At 36.3% G+C, this 27,523-nt stretch overlaps 1 protein-coding gene across 9 annotated transcripts in view; it reads right to left on the bottom strand.

The window, feature by feature from the left end:
* The window catches only part of LOC120771435 (acetylcholinesterase), a 194,363-nt gene that overhangs the window by 54,976 nt on the left and 111,864 nt on the right, over positions 1-27,523 (bottom strand). For all 9 annotated transcript variants that reach the window (XM_040099475.1, XM_040099484.1, XM_040099444.1 and 6 more), the window contains 2 exons: positions 23,190-23,332; positions 14,175-14,324 (listed from right to left, as the gene is read on the bottom strand). In XM_040099475.1, coding sequence (XP_039955409.1) covers positions 14,175-14,324; positions 23,190-23,332 — 293 coding nt within the window. The remainder of the gene's footprint in view (positions 1-14,174; positions 14,325-23,189; positions 23,333-27,523) is intronic.

Genomic DNA, 27,523 nt, shown 5'->3' with positions numbered 1-27,523 from the left:
ATGAAGGGTATATTAGTTTCGGTGCAGCCGAAGTTAACGTTTCTTCTTGTTGTATATAATATTATGAGATTTCACGAGTTTTGGAAAAAAAATATTTGAAATATATTCACCCATATTTTCATATTTCAAGCACAACAAAAAAATAGGTATTTCCGTTTCCCATGACAATCGGATCTAAGTAACCGGAAATGACCCGGATATTTATCCGACCAAGGACTGCCAACTCGACACCATGCTTCGAAATTACTTCAGGAATGTTTTCTGCCGCTACAACATCAGCAACAACAACAACTTGGTCTTTCAAACGTACAGAAACAGACCATCGTCATGGCCCACAAAACAACTAAATGCATTGCTTGGCATACCCCAGATCGTATTATCGCCTTGCAAGAACTACACCTAAAATCAATTAGCCTTTCTGAGTCTGCTTAGAACTTATAAGTCTCTCAATTTCTTAGAGCACCCACCACAATCCAAAGAGAAATTCAGATCTCCATCATATATCAAGGCAGTTACCAACAATTTTGTACACAAAGAAAGGTCAGTTATACTATATAACTCATCTCTTATAAAAGATATGTTCTGTACTTCCTTAAATATTCTCCTTATCAATCATCTAATACGTATCAATTACTCAACGGATAAGTCGAATTACCAAGACATGCTTTCATTACGATGTGAGTATCTGGTACTATGTGGTGAAACTATTAATGATTCCGAATCATAAAAAAATTTTTAACTGGATAAGGTTAAGAAAAACAGTGCAATCTTACATAGTTCATAATAACAATCGATTAGGAATAAAAAATGGAGAGAAAAGTAAGAGCATTCGTAAATAGTACATATGTTAGGTTAAGTTAGGTTCGATCGCTGATCCACGGATCGTACTTTGACTGCCTTATGTAGTAAGCCAACTAACTATCGTAACGAACGTATAGCCCTAGTCAGCGACAGTCAAGCGGCACTTAAAGCGAGCCCTGCGTACGAGATCAACTACTGGTGTAGGAGTATATAGAATGGCTTTACACTTTATCAGATCGTAACCGTGTGTCCAGTCATAATGGTATGGTTGGGAATGAACTGGCTGACGAGCTCGTCCGCTCCGCAGAATCCACCAATATGATAGAACCTGAACCTTTTATTGCGTTTCGTCCCCATTATATACAAGAACTGCTCCGCAAGGATGAAAAAGTGGCAAGGGAGAGATATTGGCAACAACTTTAACGCATGCGCCAGTTCAAGTTGCTAATGGGTGGTTACAACCTTAGCAGGTTGAAATATGTTATCCATGCGACATAGAGCCTGAAACTCCAGAACACCTGCTAATTGACTTACAGCAGAATGTAGACACAGGATAAAGACTCTTGGATCCATGTTTCCAAATAAGGATCAAATCGTCTCAATAGCACCTAGCAGTATATTGGAATTTATCAATATACTGGAGCTACGTGAGTCGTTGCGACTTAGGAAAGGGCACAATAGACCTTAGGACGCGGTGCAATTATCATTTATTTATCTTAAATCTTACGCCAGCATATAACCGATGGAAGCAGTAAAACAAAGAAATCTAGTAGCAGATCAGAAGAAAAGCGTAGGGCGCCGATTCGTAGCCATTCTAAGCATTAGGGTACCTTTCCTTGCCATCTCGTTACCTGCGAATCCGCAGTGGTCTGGCAGTCTCATCCCAAAGCTACTCGATGTAATCGATGATGAGGATAGACACTCCTTAATCAGCCTTGAATGCACGGTTATAAGAAATAAGAAATCTACCAGTATCTTAATGATTGATAGCAATCTCGGCTTAAAAAATACTGCAATAGTTAGTAAGTCTGAAACTGAACGAACCTTCACACAAGCTTTGACTCCTCCATAAAGAAGCTTACTATCTCTCTCCTTTACCTTCTACCCACCCACAACTCTTTTGCTTGCTTGTGGGTATAAAAAAGCCGTCAGGGTTGGGTGAGTATGCAGTACAGGCAGAAGGGCAATAAGTGCCATGGTTGGTGTGGAGCGCCACTGCTTGAACTGTACCGAAATTCCTTGCCCTCCACTGGACAAAGACTTCATAGAACTTATTGGGCTAGACTATGGCGCCGAAGAACCAGAGGACTGTTTGCGGTGAGAGACCACACCATTTGCCATCGCTGTTCAAGTCTTTTCAACGGGTCGTGGGCGACCAAGATCCAAAGGTTATGATCACCAATTCTTGGAACAACACACATCTTTGTATATTTTGAGTATCATACTCTGCAACGATAATAACAATCAATTCTATTCTAGTTTCCCACACAGCTCACAAAATAAAAATATTTCTAAGTACTACGTCCCCCAAATTAAATAAAAATGTGCGAAAAAGTCAAAATGTCACCACTACAGCAATTGCCTATGTGCAATGATCTGGTAACCTTAACTCAACCACATGTTGACCTGCGGCAATGTCGTTCACTGGCTGGACGAAACGAGTGCCTTCTCTTGCGATATCGCTTACCCACATGTATGTCGAACAGTTAGGCAAACCACAGCAGGGGCACATTACCGTTATAATATTTCTCGCATTTTCATTTAAGCTGCCAGCTCGTAAATATCCGACAAGTTCATATGGAAGTGTGGTTTGGCGTGTGCGCTTCGCTTCACTCCATATAACAAGGCTCTGAAGATTATGCGCTCGTTTGAGCTTACACACACGGCAAAGTAAAGAGGTTAGCGGCAAAGCTCTCCAGGGGTACACTCTAGCGGTGCGTGTGTTAACTGCTTACTCTACGCAATCTGAGGAAGCTAACTGCCAATGATGTGATATGGTTGTCGGTAGTGCATTAGTTTGCTTATATGTGAGTAGGTATGTATATATGTATGTACACTTTATCAGCAGCTAACCAGAAGCTATTAGCTTGTGCTTATTTCAAGGTATACCAGTTGTTGGTTTCCCTGTATGTGTCAATACGCTCAGACTTGCCCACAAAGTGTTTATGTGCCTAAATGTATGCTATTAATTTCGCTTTTGCAGTAATTTAACTTATCTCCTTTAAGCATGCCTGCGCTGTAGCGTGTATTTCGACCACATATCATCTATATCAGTACATCAATGTGCAGACACACTGACCACTCCAAAGCCAGGCTTCCAGGAAACTGTTAAGTAACTTGCTTTAGCTGGCAAATTAGTTAACGACTTCTCAACCGTTTAGTTGTGTTATGGTTTTCAATGGACTTGCCACAATTAAGCCACATTCTAATTATGAGCAGTAAGTTGAAACGCTATTACAATCAGAAAGTAGAAAAGACGTTAACTTCGGTTGCACCGAAGCTATAATACCCTTCACAAACATTAAAAGTTCTTTAAGGAACTTGATTCCGATAGTTCAGTTTGTATGACAGCTATATGCTATAGTGAAAGCACAGAAATCCACGCACAAAAGGAGCATGGGGGTATGGTAACTCCCTTGCCAGCTCGTCGGTTTCATCGTTACTGCCAAATTCGCTCTGGCCTGACAGTCTCATCCTAAATATACCCGATGCAATCGATGATGAGGTTAGACATTCTTTAATCAGCCTTGAACGGACGGTCAGGCTCACCAAAGTATCTTTTGGGGTGTTACAAACTTAACACTCCTTATTCATGGTATAAAAGCTGAGTGGTTTGTATGCCCTCAGTATCATTGTTATGCCCAGAGTAAAGTTTTCCAAGTTTAAAGTTTACAAATTAAGACTTTATTTACCATGAAATCAACTTTATCGTCATCCAATCAACCGCACCTAATTTAATAAAGATGGAATTACCACCAGTGCATAAGAATGATACTAAGAGCATGCCATTCTTTTGTCGACAACCCTTAAAGTCTACACTGACTGGCGACAATTGGAGCTGTGCCCATCCACGTTATGGAAGATTTTGCGGAAGGATTTTTATTTTGTGAGTGTACAAAATGCAATTCACGCAAGAATTGAAGCTGAACGACTGTCAAGCGCGAAACCTTCATTAGAGTGGCAAAAAGTATTCAGAGAGGATCGCGTGGTCATCGAAAATTTGCCTCAAGCGAGTTGGCCATCCGTATCTGTTAATCACGATAACATCGAAAAAGTTGAAAAACAGTGCTTGAAAATAATCATAATGGCATCACAGTAATAACATAGGATCTGAGTAAATAGTTTCGGAAATACAGCCTTGAGAACATGTGCGCTCGAAACTGTGAAATCGGTTGGCAAGATTTCTAGAAATTTCAAGAAGTTTTTATTCTTTTGTAAAAATATCTGTTGAAAATTCAAATTTCAGTTTTTTTTCTTCTAAGTTCTCCTCATTGTTGAAAGTTAAGGTTTAACTAAAACACGTAATTTTTCACTTTAAATGATCTTTGAAGGAGTTATTCTGCAAATGCGGCCGCATCTTTTGCTCGCTTGGCGGAATTTAAAATATTTTTTCCCAAAATTTCAGAATTTCTTTGTTAATAGTGTATGTTTGTAACAATAAAAAATTCTAATGAAATATTTAATTTTTTATATAAAAAAAAAAAATTGTTGAGAAAAGGCTGTATTTTACGCGAAGAAACCCATGTAACCCCTTAAGGGGGTATTCTGGTCTAGAAGCTTGAATTTCAGGTAATTTTTAAAGTGTCGTAAAAAAGGCAATTAATATTTTTACTATCCATTGTTTTACTAGTTATTTGTTAATTTTAGAAGAGTACAGAAAAAAATTAAATACTAAAAATACTAAACAATTTCAAAAATTATGAACTGACGAAATGGGGGGTCTCTAAAAATTTCCACGTGACCATACCCATGATTATCTGAAACCAGATACTCCCTAGTTATCTGAAACCAAAAAAAAAGATTATTAATCTAGAATAATGTCGCAATAGCCGGAACTACAGAAAAGTGGGAAAAAATTTGTTTCACAAAATGGCGACTGCCTTTTTTTTTTGATCACTTTCTCTGCCTATTTCGAATTTTTTAAAAATAATAAAAATAAAAATTTGGGGATAGCGCTAGTACCAACCATAGACAAGCCTATAAAAAAGACTCTATAAAAATTTCAAGTAAATCGCTCCAGTAGAACCTGAGAAATCGTGGGTATCGTTCCGAAAAAGTCAGTTTTGAGAAAAACGCGTTTAAAGTTTAGGAGACAGTTCTAGTGAACACGGACGCCACGTCACAAAATCGGCTGTATCTCCGAAAATAAGTCGAATTTTGAAAAATCCTTCCAAGGTCATATTTTTGAAAGTCTAAAGTTTCAAGATATGCAAAAAAATAGATTTTTTCAAAATCCTAGGCGTGGTATTCTTGCCTTAAGTAGGATTAATAGTTCATAACCTGCACTTAAGCGAGATTTTTGATGATATTTTATTCGCAATTTTTTATTTAGTTATTTAATTCTTAAGCTTTAATATTGCGATAAACAATATCTGCTTCAAAAATAACCTTGAAACGTCCTTGAATGCACTTCCTCTGCGACGTAGTTTACTCCTTATTAAGAAATTTCAGACCATAAAAAAATAATTGTTCCAAAGAAACTCTTGGCCAAGCATGGCGCGATATTTTGTGAATCCTTATCAACAGATTTCGAATATATTTTATAGTTTTGTGAAAATTTCAAAAAATTCAACTTTTCGGAAAACTTGTTTATAGTTGACTGAGCGACGTGAAAAGTTTGCGCGGGAGTAGATATGTGACTCAATATCTCGTAAACTAACACGCTTGCGATCCAAATGCTTTACAGCGCATGTTTCTAGTATGTTCACATTAAATATATTACTAAATAAGTAAATTTTTCAAACCGCGAAGGAAGATGAACGTCTTAATTTTACGCACACAAGTATCAGAATTAGAGCTACATCAGTTTTCCAAAAGCATATTCTTGAACAATACTTCATTGACTCAGGAAACTTTTGCAAACCTTTCTCTTTTTCAGATATTTATAAGCAACGGATGCAAAGAATTATATGGAGAACTTAAAGAAATGAAATATGAAACTTCATCTTTAAAGATATTAATACTTCATTAGTTTTTAAACTATTGTGTTAAATTCGAAGAGACACTTTAACGAACACTTATGATGACTTACTATACCTGTTTTCGCAACACAGGATTCAAAGTCCATAATGACAATCGCTACCATAAGTACTTGCCCTCAGAGGCAATCCCCTGACAAACCATTAAATCAATGCGAACTCCACGACCAATGCAAATGAAAATCGTCGCACATAAATATTCCGGACAGCTGGCAATTTAATGTATTCATTAAGTTTACGTTAACGGCGCTACGAGGAATTGGTGTGATTTGAACAAAAAAACATTAAAAAGGAATCAAACAAAATATCAGCTACGAGCGACAGACAGGAATGCGTGGCGTTGCGTGAGTTATGCATAGAGAACGACCGGCCCCTGGGCAGAGCACCGGTCAGGATGCGACGTGACTACGCGCAAAGTGTGTGAAGCGAAGAGACAATCGATACAGCAAAAAGCAGACTACAATGGCACACAGCAAGTGGCGCAGGCAACGCGATACAATGTCGCAACAGTGAGAATTTCGGTCATTGTCCTTGACCATAATTATGACAATGAACACACCTTTCCACGCACACACACACCTACACACATAAACACACGCGCGCTCTTAAAACATAAACACACATAAAAGCGCGCACGTTCGCCCAGAAAGCAATCAGCAAACAAACTAAACAACTTGCTGTCCATCACACCACGCGCTTCCCTCCCAAAATCGGCACCGACTACCACCGTGCTTATCGTGCTACTTATATGGCTATTTAATTTTGTTGACCCACAAGCGCCAACTAACCAACCAACCAAACCAGCCAGAGCTGGGAAGCTAGCTAATAATGCACGAGTTTGTTTGTTTGTTTGTGAGTTTTTAGCCCAGTTTTGGGACCGACGAATGAACGCACCCACAAATCACCGGGGCGCATTCAGGGCATTCAGCACAAATTCAAAGGCAGACCGGTTGACCGAGCAAACGGTGAATGGCGAAAGTAAAACATTGGCATATATAATGTGTCCTCACCCTTTACTTGTAACGACACTCTAATTTAAATATGCTTGTACATATGAGATATACGTACATATGTATATGTAGGTATATGAGTGTTTGTGCATATTTGTGTTAGAATTATGTGATTAGTTTGGCCTGCGTGTGTTGCAAGCACGTGTCCATAGCTCTGGGACTAAACATTAGTAGAAACTATTTATCACATATGTGTGTGTAGGTGTGCACCAGAAAGGCGGATATATGTATGAGGTAGTAAGTATGATATCTTTTGTTAGGCTTTACTAGCTCGCGTTCGAGCCAGTTAGACTCTCGTGTTCGAGAAATAGTATGGTGCCCAAAATTGTCTAGTCAAAATGACACTTGAATCTATTGAAATGAAAGTTCCTCGTTCGCAAACTCATTGGACTTTACCACTTTAGCATTAGACCTGGAATGAATTTCCTTAAGCAGGTAAAAAACTAAACCTCCAGAAAAACTGAAAGTTCCACTCTTCCGAGATTGCGTTTATGCCTATACTTCCGAATTTCATATCTCCACAAAACTCAACTATTTAAATGTATTTTTGTACTACGAACAGCTCCGATAGGATTCAAAGTATACAAGTAATTTGATACTCCAAGTTGTTAAAGACCAGATTATTTTCTCTCGTGCGATTTCTTCAAACGATGCTGCTGGATGTAGTGTGCCATCCGAATATATGGAGAAATAAAATAGAAAGGAAAACAGAGAAAGGAAAACAACTTGTCTACCCAAAAAAGAGCAAATATAGTAAAACTTTGTGCTTCAAGCTCCAATTCGGGAAATAAAGAAGCAATTGATGTGCTGTTAGACTCTTTCTCTTGGACTTACTATATATTCTCCTCAGGGAAAGTGGTTTTAAGTTTGAAAAAAGTAGTCCCCATCCATCTTTACTAAATGTGGAGCTTAATTCTTTATACTAACTTTTTACAGCTGTTCTTAATATAGAAAGTATAGTAAAATTTTTCGAGTTGTGACTTTAGTAATATGTATCTCGAAGTCATGTAAGTCCTGTTTCGATTGTAAGGAGCTAAAAATTTAACAAAAGCCCATTTTGAATCTGAGAGTCTAATTTTGCTACCTTAGGACAATGGTAAGCCACACACATTGGTAGTGACTCATCAGGAATTCTAGTAATAATGTATCCTATTTATAGTCCGGAACTGGCACAAAGCGATTACTAGATTAGGTTAGGTTAAATGACTAATCGAAGGTCGCACGTGGACTGCTATATGTAGTCCTTTGTGAAGTCATAGAAAAGAAGAACTTATAAATTAGCAAAACGCTAAGTAGCCAATATAAATTTTCACGGACGTTTAATTTCCGCTTCCGCCGGTGGGATGTCTGAAAGTATGCGCTCCCAAGTGCTTAAGTCTTGACCTCCCAAACGCGGAACAGTCAAGAAGGAAGTGTTGAGTTGTTTCCACCACATCTTCTTTCAAACAGCTTCTGCAAATGGTGTCGGGTAAGATTCCCAACCTAACAGCCTAGACGCCAATAGGGTAATGGCCTGTTAAAAGCCACACAACTAGGGAGAGGTTAGCCTTCCTGAGGGCAAAGAGATCACTAGATCTCCTGTGATCGATCTTGGGCCAAAAGGTTTTGCGACAGCGCATGCACCGAGGGCATAGCGAAGCCCAGTTATCTAGAAATAGAACACAATACGATACGGGAGCACCGACCCGCTTCCATTCTACCAATAGCGGGGTTCAGGATGCTTTTAGCTTGCTAGCTCATCAGCTTTGCAATTTTCTGCGATTCCGCTATGACCCGGCATCCATACCAGACTTTGTAATAAGACACTCGATGATATTCATAGCGAGATTAGGTACTCCTCGACCAACTCTGAACGCTCTGTAAATGAGTTCAAGGCTAGTATCGCCACTCTGCTGTCTGAGTGAATGATCACTCCTCTGAAAGAGGCTGCACTTCAGAGCAGCATATCTATTGCCACTGCAAAAGTTAAGAAGTCTGAAGGTGGAGATGATAAAGAACTCTTGACAGGAGACCTCTCCAACAACCTTCCCCCACAAGCTTTGACCCATCAGTAAAGAAGTTCACTACCCTTCTCCTCCAACGGCTTATTCCCACGAAAAACTCCCTCGTTGGTATATGAGCAGAGAGAGAGCCGCCAGAATTTTGGGTTCCGATATGAAGTCAAAGTTTGTGTTAAGGGCTCTCGAGTTTCTTTACAAGTGTGATCTTTTCAAGAGCCTTCCATCACATAAAGACTCCATAGAACATAATGGGGTGTCGTAGAGCCAGAGGACAACACCGGAATCTTATATTTTTTAGTAAACAAAACCATCTCCGTTTTACTAAGTGCTACATCGTCTGCATAGGCAATCACCCGGCATCCACGATCCTCAAGTTATTTTAACAGGTCGTTAACGATCAGGATCCATAAAAGAGGGGAGAGAAGTCCAACTTGTGGGTTTTCTTTTATTCCCATTTCATTAAGCGCGTGCATTGCCCCATTCCGTTTCAATTATTCTGTCGCACAGAAGACTGAATTAATGAAAAATGAGTGTCCCAGTTGTTTTTCTGAATAGGGACAAGGGTTTATATGAGAAATGCATTATGAAATTAAAAATGATAAATAAAAAAATATTCAGTTTACTGCAAAAATATATTATTAGACCCTATATGTTCTATTTCTTAAAGGGATAGTCTTATAAATTCTTGAACGCTTTCAAAGTACTGATGGATTTTTCTGTTGAATTTTGTAGAGATTGATGCATATAAGATTTCGTACATTTCGGTACACTGAAAAACAGACATTTCAATATTTTCACTTTTTACCACAATTCGAGCATACTTAAAAACCAAAACAGCTATATTTCCAGTAACTTTTCCCTGCACCGGGATATGTATCTATGAGTTATCTAGATATTAGATTATTCACACTTTTATTGATTATTTGTAAAATTTCTGTGGAAACTCTAGCGTGTACTATGGCAAGTTGTTTACAAAAGTTTCATTTTGAACACACACACACACGTACACATTTATTTACATGTTACATTTCACTAAGGTTTATACGACATTCCACAGAAGCTTTTATTCCTGCAGCACGGCCAACTATGTCAAGGTGATGTCGAAGAAGTAACAGCTGTCATTTAGTCACAAGCCACCCTCAAATGGTTAGAGACAGTTCATTGCTTTATACCAGAGCTTGGAATGTGTCATTCATTTAATATTTCTTGCCTTTGAAATGCAAGCATTTTATGTACTTGCATCGGACACTTACTTCTGTGTGTGTGTGTGTGCTTGCATATTCATATCCGTGGATGTAGTAGTTCCCTTTGGACGGCATACAGTGCTTGCAGAACGTTTGATCGAGTCATACTGCCATGGAAGAAGCATTGCAGGTTGGCATACAAATTCTTGACGGCCAGTGAGAAAATTTAATGATTTTAAAATTTTTGTACGAATGAGAAAATACAGTTACAATTTAATTTATTTGTATTTTTTAATTTGTTAAATGTTTGTCAGAAATAATTTTTTTTAACATTAAAAATTTCTTTTTTCAAAAAAAAAACCAAAGAAATTACGTAAATTTCTTGTAATTTTCTATACACTTATAAACTATTTTTTATTTTTTTTTTTTCAATTTTAAAATATTTAAAGTCATTAGATACATCAAAATTCAATTTTAAACAAATTAATTTTTTTTTTAATTTTAAAATATTTAAAGATGTCAATTCAAATTTAATTTTGAACAACGTAACATTCCTACAGGGTATTTGCAGCGTATGCAAAAGTAAATAGCACTTGTCATTTATGTAAGTGCATAGTGGACTCTCATAGATTATTAAGTGTACATCTATTACTCTTATACATACATACATACTATATATTGTACTATTTTAAGAGCCGGTTAACTTGAATAAATAAATATTAAATTATTGTGGTTCTGAATGCAGTTGGAGGACAAATAAGTAAATACATACGTACAGCAACAAATACATTTAAAATGTATATCAATATATGTACCTATTTATATTCGTAGAAATGTAGAAAGAAATGAAAAATGCGTAAAAAAAACTTCGCCGTAACATGGTCTTGTTTACAATACAACTCTGATAGCATGAAGGTATTATAGAAAGAATATTTTTTATAAATTTTAAACAGGTGGCAACTATCCTACATATAAATTCTTCATTAACATATTAAGAGAGAGAAATGTTTCACCTTCAATTCTGCGCTCATTTTTGCAAACTCAATTTTTTTGAAATTTGTAACTGGTGGCAACTATCTTCCACATAAATGCTTCTTTGCTTGTTAAGCGAAAAAAGTGTTCCACGAAAATATTTAATCATTTTCCTCTCAAGTTGTACGTCCATATTTTTGAAAACCTAACTTTTTTATTTCAAAATGGTGGCAACTATGTATATACCACATAAATGCGCCTTTGTATGTTAATAGAAAAATTATTCCATTAATAACTTTCCTTCACATTTTTGTGCCTGTTTTTCAATTTTTTTTTAATTTCAAACAAGTGGCAACTATTTCCTATACAAATTCTTCATTAATATGTTAAGAGAAAGAAGTGCTCTTCAAAAATTCTCTTACAGGTTCTGTGCCCATGTTTTGCAAACTCAGTATTTATTTTTTTTCTAACAGGTGGCAACTATCTTCCACATAAATGCTTCTTCGAGTGTTAAGAGAAAATAGTGTTCCATAAAAAACCTTAATCATTTTCCTTTTCTATCTGTTTGTGCCCTTTTTTTGAAAACTCTATATATTTTTTTTGTAAATTTCAAACAGGTGGCAACCACCTCCGACATAAATTCTTCAATAATTGCGCAAATTGATATAACTATCATAACAATTCGTTTTTTATCAATAGTGTATAAAAGATCATAACAGGTGGCGACTCTAGAAAAAATTATACATTTTCTTTTGCTTAAAACACAATATTTTCACTCCAGTGACAACCACGAATAAATCAAAGTACTAAAATCGATTAAGCCTTTAGTTGGTTGGTATTTGTTATACCGCTATTACTTTAATGAAATGAAAGTTTTAGATAGGTGACAATACTCCTAAAATAAATGTTGAATTGTTAACAATCTTAAACCTTTTAAACGTAGAAAGCATTTAAGTGCTCTTTCGTTAATTACATACCTGCCTTAAGCATTGAAAATAGCGGGCAACCCTCTTACTTTGTATATGATTTTTTTTTAAACAAAAAATTGAAAAAAAGTTGCAAAACGCTCAAACTTTCCCCCTGGATATTTAGATCAACTACTCTGATCGTGACGGAATTTCGTTGCGTAACATAATTTCGTTGCTGTTCTTAAAACTATTCAAAAATTAATTAAGAAATAAATAAATTTCACTTTTATTTTTAAGTAAGTCCCTAATCGCAACTGAGAGCGTACATAAATATATACACACATACACATGTTAATATATGCGTGTACACATATAAGAACAGGTGAGTATCCTGTCACTTGTCAGCACACTTATGATAGCACTGTACGTGCCGTTATGCATACGTTTGTGTATTTGCTCAGATAGTTGTGTACATTTCATTAATAATTACATTGTGTAAATATACTCTCCTATTTGCCTTATTTTTGCTGCCAACGGTCCGAGCAAATAGTGCAGTACGACGAACGGAGGGCAAAGCCACTGTCACATACACACACATACACACACCCACAAATGCATGTAACATGCATTCGTTTATAGAAATACCGCTATCTGCGGGCCTTACACTTTGGCCTTCTCGCTTTATTCATTGCTTCTCTGGCGCTTTTCACCACACAATTTAGCTTTCAATGGAAATAAAAAAGTACAGCACAGCTGCTCGTTTTCTCAATAGCACCCTTGAAGGTACACAGTGTCAGCAATTTCAATGGACCCACAGACCCACAGACCTATAGGCAGCACATGGACAAGTTTGTTGAAAAGCATAAATAAGCATGTAAGTGTAAATGTGAATGTGTGCGTGTGTGAGTATGTGTGTTGCCGTTCAGTTTGCGTTGGTAATTGCAGCGAACAACAACAAACAAACACTCACAGCCCGAAGCTTGAAAATGTGGCATTTTAAATTGCAACGAAGTCAATACCAACAAGTGTTCGCTTACACGAGGAGAGAAGTGGGTTTCATTTGCCACTTGAATTGTGCGTGTGTGTATGAGTTTTCGTTTGTTTTTTATGCAGAAATAATCGTTGAAATTTTATTTAGCTTCGCTTATATGTATTCGGAGCTGTTTGAAAAAATCATTATCATACTCTTTCTTTGCTATCCACAATCATATTTCCGATTATAGCTGAGAAACTTATTGTATCAGACCAGCGATTTGGAGAATATAAAACCGCTAGAAATCACGCCAGCGCGCCAGCTAACATTAAACTGTATGCAGACAAGGGAGCTCAAAGTCATTGCACATCCCACGATTCGATTATGACTAGGTACGAGGCGTGGCGAAGACTAAAAATGGCATCTGAATTTACACTCAATTCAAAACTCAAAATTCCTGTGCGACTGCAAAATCATTTTGGCCAAGAGTAGAACACAGGAGATCTACTGACTATCAATCTCGAGGACAACGATACATTTTTAACTTAAACCGGAATATTCTAACTATGCTACGTATAAATAAAATTTCCAATTCAAAATTAAAAAAAAATTCTTTTCTATCGATATCTTTTCTATCATATTTTGTGGACCCCATAAGTTTAGTCGAGTCAACAAGGTTAGTTATGGCATAGAACTTCCTATCGAATTTATAAAATTTCGAATGTAACGTATACGCACCGTCGAACCAATAATATTGTATGTACATACTTATATTAAAACGTTAAATAGTGCTAATATTTTCAAAATATTAAGCAAATTTGTGTTCAAAAGATATATTAAAATTAAAATTGTTGTTTTAGAGACTATTTTTAGAGAGAACACTTCAAATTATAAATTATGAATAGTTATTATTTCATGTATATTTGGTAAATTTAGTAGTAACTCTCACAAGTGTTGTCACTGATTGAAAGGATCTTTTCGACTTTTGCTTTTTACGTGATGACAAAAGGCAGATATATAAATATTTCCTTAAAAAAATCGAGTTATCAGTAAAATTTTCAGAAATCTGAAAATTTCTCCTTCAATCTCAACTTATAAAAAGTATAAAATTAAATTTTCTCTACTTACATGTGTAAAGTAGTAGTAGTGCACGGAAGCTCCCCGTTCGGCCAACGCTTGGGCATACTCATTGGTAGGGCAGGTGAAGAAGTGATCGCCAACTGCGCGTCCGATTTGCTGCTGATTCTCCAAACCGGGATTACCCACCCAGCTGGTGTGCTGCAAGTACAAAATAAACGAAATCATTGAAAGAAGTTAATTAAATATTAGTCTAATTATGATTTTCACCAATGACTATATGAGTAGACAGAAAATTGATTTTTATTGAAATTATTTTTGACAGTAATAAAGAAATGTGTTATGTAAATAATATTATTATTAACAGTAATAACCAAAAAATAATAATTTTAAATAAAACAAAATCTTGCTTTAGTTCATATCAATTGAGGAATTTTCATGCAGTGCTTATTTAATTCAGTTCAATTAAAATTTCCATACCAAAAGCCGCACACCTGAAATGTAATCGTTGCAAGTAACTTGACTGCATAAGCAATTATTACCTAATTAAATAAATCGATAGAGTCGACTGACAGCATTTAGCAAAAACCACAACGGCAAATTGCTGCAATGAGCAGCCCATTCAATAAATCAACAAATTAAAATTGAAATTGTTTCTCAATAACACTTACGTACAACAAAAACAATATGCAACAACAACAATGTGTCGCATTACCAATGACGTGCGCTGCATTTATTTACTCGTATAAATATGTGCAAATATTGGTCAGTGACTGGTCATTGGTCACATTGGTCATTAGTGGACATGTTCGATGTGCCACCGAGTTGACCGCGATAAAGTAATTAGTGCATAATGATCCGGTAAGTGACATAATTTTTTTATGCCAAGGTGAGCTTTAATGTGGTAATTTATTGATATTTTTTGAAGCTGTTTCGAAAGCATTATGAAAAGGTGATAGCGTCCCTAAGGAAAGCAATTATTGTGATAACTTCACTTTTTATTGACGTATAAGCATATATGCTTAAAACGATATATAGTAATAATATTTGATAGTATTTTACATGTGAACACAATAACCTCATTTACGGTACATCTGCTACAAAAATTTTGTCGAAAAAATATAGTTGTTGTACCGGCTTGTCAGAAGAAAAAACTCAGCAATTTTTCCATCGGTATTATCCAGCGTACCGTGTGAAGGATTAGAGCCCACCGTCAACAAGCTCATTGGACCTTAGCAGTGCGGCATTAAGCCTGGAAAATCAACAACTGACGATATATTCACCATGAGCCAAATCTATGAAAAGACTCGTGAAAAGAGGATCGGCAAACACCACCTCATCGTCGATTTCAAAGCTACCTTTGACAGCGCGAAATGGAGCTGCCTTTATACCGCGATGTCTGAATTTGGTATCCCCGCAAAACTAATACGGCTGTGTAAGCTGACGCTAAGCAACACCAAAAGCTCCGTCAGGATCGAGAAGCACCTCTCCGAGCCATGACTCCATCCTCCAGTGTGACTTTAAGCCTGGAAAATCAACAGCTGACGATATATTCACCATGTGCCAAATCGGTTCATACTTGTATTATTGAATAATCGAGTCCCTAATCGATTAAGTAAGTTCAGTTGGGGTTTTTATTGTATTTTCTGAGAAAATTTTCTATAGCAATGTATATATTTTATGCACCATCAGAAAATAAAGAAATCCACAAAAATAAATCTTTTTGCTTAGAAAAAATCTGAAATTTTGACTTGAGATTTTTTTCTTGAAAATTGTGATTTTTCCGATTTTAAGTCGAAAAAAAATATCCTCAAAAACAGTGTGTCTGGGTGATAATAAGGTATATAAGTGTACACCAAACTTCACTAAAGACAAAAAAATATTTCAAGATAATAATGGAAAACACCAAAACTTGGTTATTTCAATGATTTTTAAGCTAAACCAAAAACAAAGTACTGCTGTTGGTAAAGTCTATATCTTTCACCACTTTCTAGTGAGCAATTACATTTTTAGGCAATAGTTAACAATAAAACGTATGATCGTCCAACATTAATACTTTTTTTAAATTATAAATTATTTATTTATTGCTTTCATTCTATTGTTAACCATACAGTCAAAATGGAGCTGCATGTGCCACAAACAATATGAATATTATGAATTTATTTCCTCGCTGATTGTTTGCACACAACTATAGATAAACGTATAGCAATACGGAAATTGTACTCTTCCACAATTCATATCCCAACAAAAACCACAAAACAACACACACATACAGATAAATTTGCGCACAAAACAGATTAAAGGTGTGCTGCAACAATAATCAAAATGTAAAGCCCACAGGAAGAAAGTGTTAAATCGAAAAGGGAAATTAAACTGTTATTCATAACAGTTATCTTATGTTTCGCATATGAGAGTTATATGTTACAGTATAAAATGTATACACTTACATCCTGGCCGCATGCGTTGCAACTTTTGGCCACTTTGTTTTTAGTATTTGCAATGGAATCTGAGTATTTGTGCTGCAATATTTAGTAATCCATTAGAGGAGCATACTAGTAATGCAAGAGCAATTAAGTTTTACAGAAAGTCAATGTAGCCACATTTGAAAATATTCGAACACCAATTAGTAGACATTACTGTAAATTAATGAAGGCAAGCGAGGAACGTGGTTGTTGCAGTGGCATGTAACCACTTACATGGTATATTAGTCAAGTTAATTTAAAACCAATCATATATGAGTAAATGTATTTGTCTGGTATATCTCGCCCATGAGTGCACATGGAAATTAACTCAGCCGATATTTGGCACTTTTATACCCCGAACAGGGTGCATTAATTTTGACACGATGCTTTTAACACCCAAAAGAAAACGTCGGAGACCCTATAAAGCATATAAATAAATGATCAGCGTAAGGAGCCGAGTTGACAAAACATCTTCATGAAAATTTAGCATAGATTATTACCTAGGACATCATCATTTACGAACTTATTATCATGATCGAAACACTATGGCTTAGAGCTGTCATACAAACTGACCAATCACAATCAACATAAAGGTCTTTTTATACCCCTTCTGAAGGATACTGAAGCTTCGGTAGAGCGGAAGTGTACTTTTTTCTTGTTTATTGTTTTTTTATAATATTTACATAGTCAGCTTTCAGTTTCAATGTCTGATTGTCTGATAAATTGAAAACATACATCCCTAGCAGGCTGAGCAGCTAATAGTGCTTCTCTGAGAGGAGCACTAGGAGTGAATATATACAGGGTCCGGCATTCAAAGTGTAAGCTTAAAAGTGATCAGCGAAGGAATTCAAACGTAATAGTGTGATTGCTTTATATTTAGCTGGAAAATCACAGCCAGCAATTGTTCGTGAGCTCAAACACCTTAATGTGAATAAAGTTTTTGTTTATCGCACCATCACTCGTTACAATGATACTGGTAGCATCGCAAAACGCCATGGAGGTGGTCATCAAAAGACTGCAACGTCACGTGAGATGGTTCGGAAAGTGAAGAAGCGACTTGAGCAAAATCCACGACGAAGTGCCAATCAAATGGCTAAAGAACTGAAAATATCCGACCGCAGCATCCGACGCATATTGAAAAATGAGCTCAAGGTCAAGCCTTACAAGTTCCAAAAGGCCCATGATCTCACACCGAAGCAGCAGCAAGTAAGACTTGAGAGAGCAAAGCAGTTGCTTCGCTTGGCCGAAAGCGGTCAAATTCCGAACATTGTGTTTTCTGACGAAAAAATTTTTCCAATTGAGCAATTCGTAAATTCTTAAAACGACAGGGTTTACATGACCGTCCATTCATACGAGAATCTAAGTCATCGGTTGGCAACGGTTATTTTCATCGAGCCTGGCGTCAAAGTAAATGCGACATATTATCGGAAAAGTGTTCTGGAGGCTGCTTTGAAGCCGTGGACAAACAAACATTTCGATCACAAACCATGGACGTTTCAGCAAGACTCAGCATCGTCTCACAAAGCGCGAGTGAACCAAGAATGGCTGAAAAACAACGTTCCGAACTTCATTACGACCACACAATGGCTCTCGAATTCACCAAATGCGAATCCAATGGATTATTCTCTCTGGGCCATTTTGGAGAGCAAGGTTCAAAGTAAAAAATACACCAGTCTCGAGATGCTGAAGAAAGCCATTGTCGGTGAGTGGGCCAAAATACCGACAAGTCACATTCGGCCAGCTTGCGATTCGTTTTTTGACCGTCTCAATGCCATAGTTAAGGCAAAAGTGAATTGATCCTGAATTTATGATTATTTTCACACATTTTATACTTTAGAATAAATAAAAAAAATTTTCCACACCCATTTATGGCTTTTTCAATTAACATTTCGAGTGCCGGACCCTGTATATTTGGTAGTAAGAACTAACCTTGAAAGACACGCACAACTGCGCACCGATAAGATCACAGTTTACAGTAAAACTAAATTTGAAAAAAACGAAGATTTGTTTCTCAACGTAGTCTCCTGTTGGCTCGCTCCATAAACTTTACTTCTTTAACCCGACAAAATACGTATTTTAGGGACCTAAGCAGAGTGGACTTGGTGGTGGCCACAACCAACTATTTCGAATCAAATTTCTTTCCTAAGAGTGATCTTCCCGTTTGGGAAGCAAAAGGATATCGCACAGAGTAGCCAAGTTTTACCAATTTAGCCGCAACAATATGAGAGGAGGTCTGCGCCGGTGCGTTACGTGGTGAAATAATAATTTTTTCTTCGCTAAAGGGTGCTATGTTTTCCGCAATTTGAATTCGAATCGATCTAATACTACTTCAAATCATAAGACCATTTTTCCATTCTTCAAGTGTTTGATGTACCAAAATTGGTCAAAAATGTAAGAGTATTCTATTAAGCAAAGAACAATCTACGATGAAGGAAAAGCAGCTATTTCATTGGATAGCTTATTAAATGACTATTGGCTCACGGCCTCCGTAGTCATTTGAGCTAATTATATACTAAAATAATATCCCCGGAGTATTGGTGGATTTCCAAGAACCGGCTAAGAAACAACTGGTCAGATTTGTCAGAAGACTTTGGCATCGAATGAAGGAAGAACCAAAACGTTTTCGACGAGTTAACAACAGCGCGTTAGTCGCTTCTCCTTTTCGTAATTTGGGCTCAATTCCAGATAACCAGTGCAACCAGGTCCTTCTCTTCCACTGCTTCCACCGACGGGTACTGAATCGAAAACTTGCAAAGCTGGACAACATAACCTAACCAGCGCTCACGGTGCCTCTTGATTCGCTGAACTATTTCAATATCACCATATTTCCCGTACAGCTCATCGTTCTATCGACTGATGTACTCACCGTTGTCAATACGCAATCCGCAAAATCGTGCATGCCTGTTCACCATATGGCAGGACGGAATGAATTATAGACTTGGAGAGCTTGGTCTTGGTTCGTTGAGAGTGGACTATACTTTTCATTTGCTTACTTGGTCCAAAATAACACATGTATGCAAGAGTGACTCTGCGTTGGATTCCAAAGCTGATATTGTTGTACGTGTTGATACTGTTTCCAAGATAGGCGATGTGTTAAGTAAATATTTAAGAGCTGAGCATGGTCTGAAAGAAGCGCGTCTGTTTCGTCAGATTATATTGTAGAATATCCACTGATGATTTCATCGAACTGAACTTTTTGATCTCATTCGAAAATGTTAAGAAAAGAGATGCAATGACGCCTCGTTTCGAAGTCTATGAGATACAACTGCAGATTCCAAGCATCTCTCAGCAATGATTACTGGATACAGGTATATTGGAATTATCAATTTTCATTAGGAAAGCAGTTAGCAAATTTGGAATTCAGCATTGAACTTTAGTGTGACAGGACACCAAAAATTCGCTGAATCGGGGTCCATCGTCGATTAATACCCTTATATATAATATCGAACCGACATAACCTCAACTTCAAATATATGGAAATATATTGAATTCTTTCGAACATTTCAGCTTCTTTAAAAATTCTTTAAAGACCTATTTTTAAAGCTTTCGCAACACTAATTGGTGATTCACATTCACGCACACACAAACAGATGCAGGCAGTTAAAAAAATAAGTACATAAGTAGGCTATCAACAATCAGGCAATCAGCAGCAAATCTGATCAATCGAATAATCAGCGTCCATGAACGGGACGGACATGCAACACATCCATCACTTGCATCACACTTACATACGCACAGCGGCGCATATGTGTATGGAATGGTCACGCACAATGCAATGCAATTACAGAGTTGCCAATTAGCGCAACTGTCAGAGCCATTCAGTGCATGCACGCGGAGATATGTATGTATGTGCGTGCAACAATGAAACAGAGTACAATGCTTTATATACGTTGGATAATAATACGGGTAAAAGAGAAATTCGAATGCTGGCACTGGCACAGATTGGCGCTGATTAACTTATAAAACCAGCAACTCTTGATTTAATCAAATTGAAATTAAAATGTTCGGAATATGATTATATGGGGTATCATCTCAGTTAGGCTGGAGATACAGAAACAATTCCTGGGGTTCTTATATCTTAGCAGGGAGCATATAGCCTTATTGGAGCTTACCACGGTCCTTAAGTTGATAAGAGTGCTGAATTGAATTGAATCAGTATTTATCAAAAAGAGGAGAGCAAAAGTCCTAGTGCATACTTCAATAGTTACTCTAATAGTTGTAGTGGCTATACAGTTTGATCAAAATTGACCCGGATTGCCAAATAAATTTTCAAATATTTTAGTACAAATCTTTATTGTTGCCTTTCCGAACCTACAAGTATAAGAGTATGCCAACGTTTAATCCAATTTCCCACACACTTTCTATAAGCCCCGCCTGCGTTGACCTCGGTGCCTTCAACGAATTTTATTTTTTTCTGTTTCAGCATTGACACCCTTCATATTCAAGCCTTTAACCAAAATGTGTTAGTCGATTCATGGGAGATGTTAAGATCTTCTGCTATCTCTCTGATGTCAACACGACGATTTTCAGGCGGCTAGTTTTAACGGTCCAGCAGAGGCCACTAAAAGTGAAAAAAATGTGTCGCTATTGAAGCCAACCAACCAGTATTTGTGCCAATATTGAGTTTCATTCTTGCGTAAAGAATGAGTAACTGCACATTTGGCTTATTGGTGCAACTGACGGCTGCTGGCCTCTTTGTAACGCAGCTTCGTATGTTGCAAATTGGCTGTGCAAGGGAACAACTGCAAAAGATCGGTGTTTTTGTTTCTTTTTTGGTGATTGGAAAATGTGCAATGTACTTGAAAATTGAGTATTTGGGGAAACGTGCGATTTATAGAGGCATTGCTATTGATAGTAAAGGGTAGGAAGTATTAGAAACGCTACAAGCAAGGAGGAATTTGGTTAAAAAATTCATTATGTTACAAGTATATTAATGTAACAAAGAACGCACCAGGAAAGCAAAATTTTGATATATTCCTCCAAGTGATTTGCTGACTGCTGACATTAATCAACGTATGACTCTAATTCGAAGAAAACAAATTTTGTAAAATTTTTAAACGTACAGAATTAATCTTGTCATAGTCATAGTTTTTCGATGGAGATATTTTTTTGAACAAGAAAAATCTCACATCATACCATAGCTATATTTGTTTAAGGTGATCCCACTCGAAGTTTAAGATTCGTTGGAATTGATTAATTTGTAAGCGTAATATTTTCATCGATAAATACGGTGCCAAGAGCAAAGATGGGTAGCCAAAAATATTAGTAATATTATTTCGAAATGTGTGGGGACTTTTTTGCATTTACTGAAAAGAATTAGAAATGCATATTTTTTATACTATCAATAAGTAGAGATTTCAGAAAATGTAAAACTTTTTGACTTTTAAAAAAAATCTGATATTTTGCCATGTGAATTTTGGCTAGAAAATTAGGGTTTTATCGATCTTTGGTCGAAGTGAGGTTTCTTTCTTAATATTTTACCAGAGAAAAATTACGATTTGTGTATGACATAAGAAGGTATATGAAATTTCGTGAAAGAAAATTTATTTTTGTACAAGAAAAAAATAAAAAACGCAAAAATTTTGGGTTGTTTGAATTTTTCACATAAAATTGGAGGTTATGTGAAAAAGGTGGTAATACAAAAATTGCAGATTCTGTTTTTTACCTTCGACTTTGTCAAAAAAGCGTTTAAATCGGAGCAAAACTATTCATGTCCCCATACATCGAATATGTGGATCAAAGTTCTAATTAAGAGCTTTTTATCAAAAATGTCGGTTAATCTGTGAGATTTATTATAAAAATTCAGAAACGATCCCTTCTAATAATAGTATGCCCTTATGACAAAGGTTCCTTGCAAGTTGCAAGATTATAAAATGAAGAACTGATAAGGAGCATGCTACATCGATGGTTAGACGAAAGCATGTCCGACGATTGGATTTAAGTGTGCTCTGCCCAATCAACGAATCGAGAGTCCCACCAATCTGCGCTAACTACCGTCGAATAAATCTTCTCAACATCGCATATAAGGTTCTATCGACTGTCGTGCTGTTGTAAATTCGGCTGTAACCGCGTAAGCGTTGTCTAAGCCAGTAAAGAAGAAGAAGAACGTTGCCAATACTTATTCCGTCCAAATAAGGTAAACATTAATTTCAACAATATACTTGTATAATACCAGACAAAGTCTGTCAAAACTGAGCTGTGACCCTCAAAGTTTTCGCAGCAAGTTGAAGTCACACACCCCACACAGTCAGTCTACGGTATAATAAGAGGATTTTCCACGAATTGAAATGAAAAACCGATTTCCACATGAAGTCAAGGAATTTGCCAACTTTTTTTTGTTAATTGGATACATATAAATATGTGCTATTTAATATATGATTTTCAATTTGAAGCAAATTTAGAAAGGAATAAGTAGATAAATAAATAAGGATGTACTATATATGTTAGTGTGCAGCTTTTTATACCGTTACTCGTTATTTAATGTGTATGCATTTGAGTTCTTATGCCTTCAAGACATTCTACGTATGTAGAAATCTACTTAACTTCTATATATAGTATATGTATGCTTATGAGTGCCTTACAATTATGTATGGTATGTACTTACCCGAAAAATGATTGCTTCGCGTTCCGCTTGTGTTACTTTGCCAAAAATGTTATTCATAATTTCCAAATATTTATCACGCGGCAATGAAGTCGCCTCATCCTTATCGAAATAATCGATAAAATCGTAAAGCAGAAAGTAGGTGCCTGTGTAAGAGATTAAATGGAGAGAAGAAATTTTCAGAAATTTGACGAAAATTGTTTAAATATGTGTTACAGCTACATAGTTAGAGAGTATACATATTAATGCACGGATATTTTCAATCTATTTTTTATAAGGATTTATAACACAAAATTTTGATATGATTAAAATGTTTACGTCTTAGTGGTCCTTAATCCCCTTTGCAAGCGAGTAAGACATTTCACATATGATTTCGCCTTCAACACAAGGTTAATCATACCCATTCGTCAGCTCATCAAAATAATAAAAATTTTCAATTTATGTAACCACTCTTAAAAGAATCGAACATTGGAAAATTTGATCGGCTAACGACTTCTATCATTCTCTCTCATTCCTAACCATTTCGGCGAAATTAGAGCAAAAGAAGTTCGACGTCGTCTTTGTATAGCTTATCTAAGAAGAGTAGTGCATTCCTACTTAGCGTTAAAAACTAGAATTTGGAAGGTATCACCTTTAATTTCACCGTCACTGTCCAGTCCTCTTGGTCGGATATATGTAAAATTCGAATTGGTTATGCAAAACCGAATAGAATGATATCATACTTTTATTCTATAGAAGATGACGTTCAAAACTCTTAATTCATATTGTTGATGAATCTCAGCTTCAACATAGAGATACCATCTAGGGTAGATCAAAAAGCTAAACGTGGTATAAGTGTGTGTGCCTTAAAGTACAACTACAAAACTTCTGCACCTAAAAATGCATCTAAAGCCTAGCCGCAGCAATATGTATCGTCACCTAAAATACAAAACAGCGTATCATCAAAAACAAATAGAAAACCACTGTTTGATATAATAACCAATATATAACCATTTTGTAACCAAAACTCAAATTTTGTTTCAATATGAGTGTATGATAACAAATATATAACAATTTTATAACCAATATATATCCATTTTATAACCAATATATAACCATTTTATAACCAAAACTTAAATATATTGATTTTCCTTCGCCTGTAATCTTATGAAAAGTGATCAGACGTTATTTTGCATTTTAAGTGACGATAAATGTGCCATATGTATTAAGATGTCAGTTATTTCCCAAGTTAAGTTTTTTTTACACACGCCACTAATGTTTCAGTGTTTCTCCAAAAATAGTATATAAAGTAAAAAAGCTATTTTGTTTCAGTTTGAACCGTTCCGAAATCATTTCACATTTCCCATGGATTTTATGACCTTTTGCATTCAAAGTTCTGTGTTGCTCATACGACATGGTGTACATAAAGAATGCTCAGTACATTTGAAGTATAGACTCACTGCGTATAACTTTTAAAGGAATGAATAAAAAATCCTTTATATGAGAAAATAATACTTATTTTTTAGACAAAATTTAAATTGATTATAAAGAGCTGCCACGTATACTATAAATATAAACTACGACGAGTTCGATACAATTTCTTTTTCTATTGATGCGAAAGACGATTTTTATCATGGAAGAACAAATTGAACATCGATTTTGCTAGAAATTTTATATTTCCAAAGAAGTTACGACTACAGAATCGTTGAAGAAGTGTTTTGGATAGTCTAATCTTTCACGAACACATGTATTTGAGTGGCACAAAACATTTAGTTAAGGTCGCGTTAATGACGATTTGATGTTATCGTTAAAGAAACAGTGCTTAATAACGTCTTGACGACATTAAAGAGACAGCAAGGAATCTCAACGTATATTATAAATCGACTAAAAACATTCTAGTTAATGTTTTGGGTATTTAGCGTGTAAATTCAAAACTCATACCAAAAGACTGAAATCTTTTGCCAACACGACGTCGAGTAGAGGTCACAAAAAATATGCTAGACAAAATGCCTGATGAATCTATATTCATCAAAGTCACCGTAACTGTGGATTTAAAAATATGACATTGTAAGAGAACAGCAGTCTAGCGAATAGCACTCCAAAACTCAGGCCAAAACGAAAAACCAAAATTTTTTGAAGTCACCCCAGCTGAGGCTTATAACAAGTGTGTGGAAAATTAGATTAAACATTGGCACTGCAGTTTGTCTGTCAGTCCGGGTCAATTCTGGTCAGATAATATATACTTACTATATTGTCTAAGGAAATCACACTGGCTAAAATACTGTAAAAGCAAGAATAAAAAATATAAAGATAAAAAAATATATCGCCAAACTTTACCGTTAGTATTCTAGGTTTGGGTTGTGACAGAGATGACCAAGATTAATTATAGGAACAAAATACAAACGGTGTTGCAATGAATTTAGAATGAGAAGTAGCAAAATAGAATAACTGTTTACAGTTTACGCTTTTTCTATGTTGCCATTTCTCATTCGTAAATTCATTACATCACTGTGTACTTAGATGGCCCAACTTTTTTTCTAATAGTTTCGTATGCAACCAAGCTCATCAAATTATTGTCGTTAGTTTTTTGGATTTTGCATTTCAATAAAATTTTTCTTTTTGTAACTGAAAAGAACTTCCACCATAATTCACGATTACAATATTTTCAGCATATTTCCTTTTACACAAAGTTTCGTTCATTTATCTGAGTTTGTCATTTCACAAAATTTCATTTCCCAGTAAGCGTTCCCCGGCGGGATTATGCGGATGCGGTAAACAGCGCAACGCCGCAGGACACAACAACAAACGGGTGGCAACGCCACAACGCTAAAACGTAAAACAAACAAAGCAGCAAAGCTTAACGGTCCGCGCTGCGATCAACCGTCGACACCAAGGACGTGCAGAAACGGTGAAAATTTAATGCAAATTGCTAAAGAGGCGGGAGTTGGGGGGAAATGAATGGCAGGAAGCTTGACGAGTTAACCGAAAAATATGACTTACTGGTTTAGCGGTGCTAAAAAGTCAATCTGTTTTGCTTTTGTTTTTCTTTTTGTTTTTGTTTCTGTTTTGGTTTTGGCTTTCGTTTTTATTTATGTTGTTGTTGTTTCACATTGCCGCTAAAGTGCGTAACGTTAAGCGTAGTAAAAATTTGCAGAATATTATTAGCGGAAAATTCCAAGTACATACATACTTACATACACACGTACACACGAACATAATTAATTATGCGTCATGGCTTTGTGTGTGTTTTTGACATTTTTCAATTATGCACGTGAAAACGCTTTGCCAGGCAATTCCAATATAGCAGAATGCACGCCAAAAGGAAACAAAAATAACAGCAACAACAACAACAACAACAACAACAAAGAGGCACTTCAATGCTCAAAACTGGTAAATTGTTATCAAGCATTGCCTATGGGCCACTTAACTCAATGACAACAACAGCAACAATAACAACAACAAACTTAAAAAACAATAAACCGAGCGAAGCGTATACGAGCGTGAATGAGTGATAGAAGCGAATGCATGTCAAGGGTAATGTTGTTGCTAACGAGATAAACCCATCTAAACAAAGGTCTACAAGCACACACCCACACACACACACACACTACTTGGAGAGGGCGCAACTGCTTTCAGTGAAAAAATTGCAAATCTAATGTTACGGTTAACTCATCTTTTGAGAAGTTGTGCTGGAGCCGGTGGAAATTACAAATTTTAGTGGTTTAGGGCGTGTTCGAATAACGGTACATATGGACATTTTTTCTCTGGTTAAATTGAGTTTTTATAAAAAATTATGTATTTTCCCTCTGCTTAAAACTAGCTAGTTAGGTGGAATAGATTTAATAATTGGAAAGTGCCACATTCCGAAGGCGCATCTGCCATCAATGGGAGGAACGTGCCTTTGACCTGCTGTTAGAGTTAAATGCATAGGGCTTGCCCTGAACTGTTGCAGAGAAGCCATTGCTTAAATGTGTGTACTACCACCAAAACTAGTTCTTTGGCTATTTTATGAAATTTTTATATGGCGGAAGGTATTGGAAAATACTATATTCGCGAAAGAAATTGCGAGTGTTCAACGGACACTGCTGTTCATAGCCAGAAGATGTATGGCCGTGAAAACTGCTCTAAGACTAAGATAATCTAAGAAATTCGATATCTGGGCACCTGGGCACTCTGGAATTCTGGCACACTTTGATTTCATACCAAAAACTTGGATTACTTTGCCATTTCTCTGCCCACATACCTTCGAGAGAGGGAGAACTCGCAGTAGGAGAGACGATGAGCTTTTTCACGGATAGGTCAAAGGCTGTCGGAAGCTATCCATTAGCTTCAGTTGCAGGCTTTCCGACCACTGTAGC

Source organism: Bactrocera tryoni, chromosome 1 (genome assembly GCF_016617805.1).
Source record: "Bactrocera tryoni isolate S06 chromosome 1, CSIRO_BtryS06_freeze2, whole genome shotgun sequence".
Classification (NCBI taxonomy): domain Eukaryota; kingdom Metazoa; phylum Arthropoda; class Insecta; order Diptera; family Tephritidae; genus Bactrocera; species Bactrocera tryoni.
This window is presented reverse-complemented; position numbering and strand designations above follow the sequence as displayed.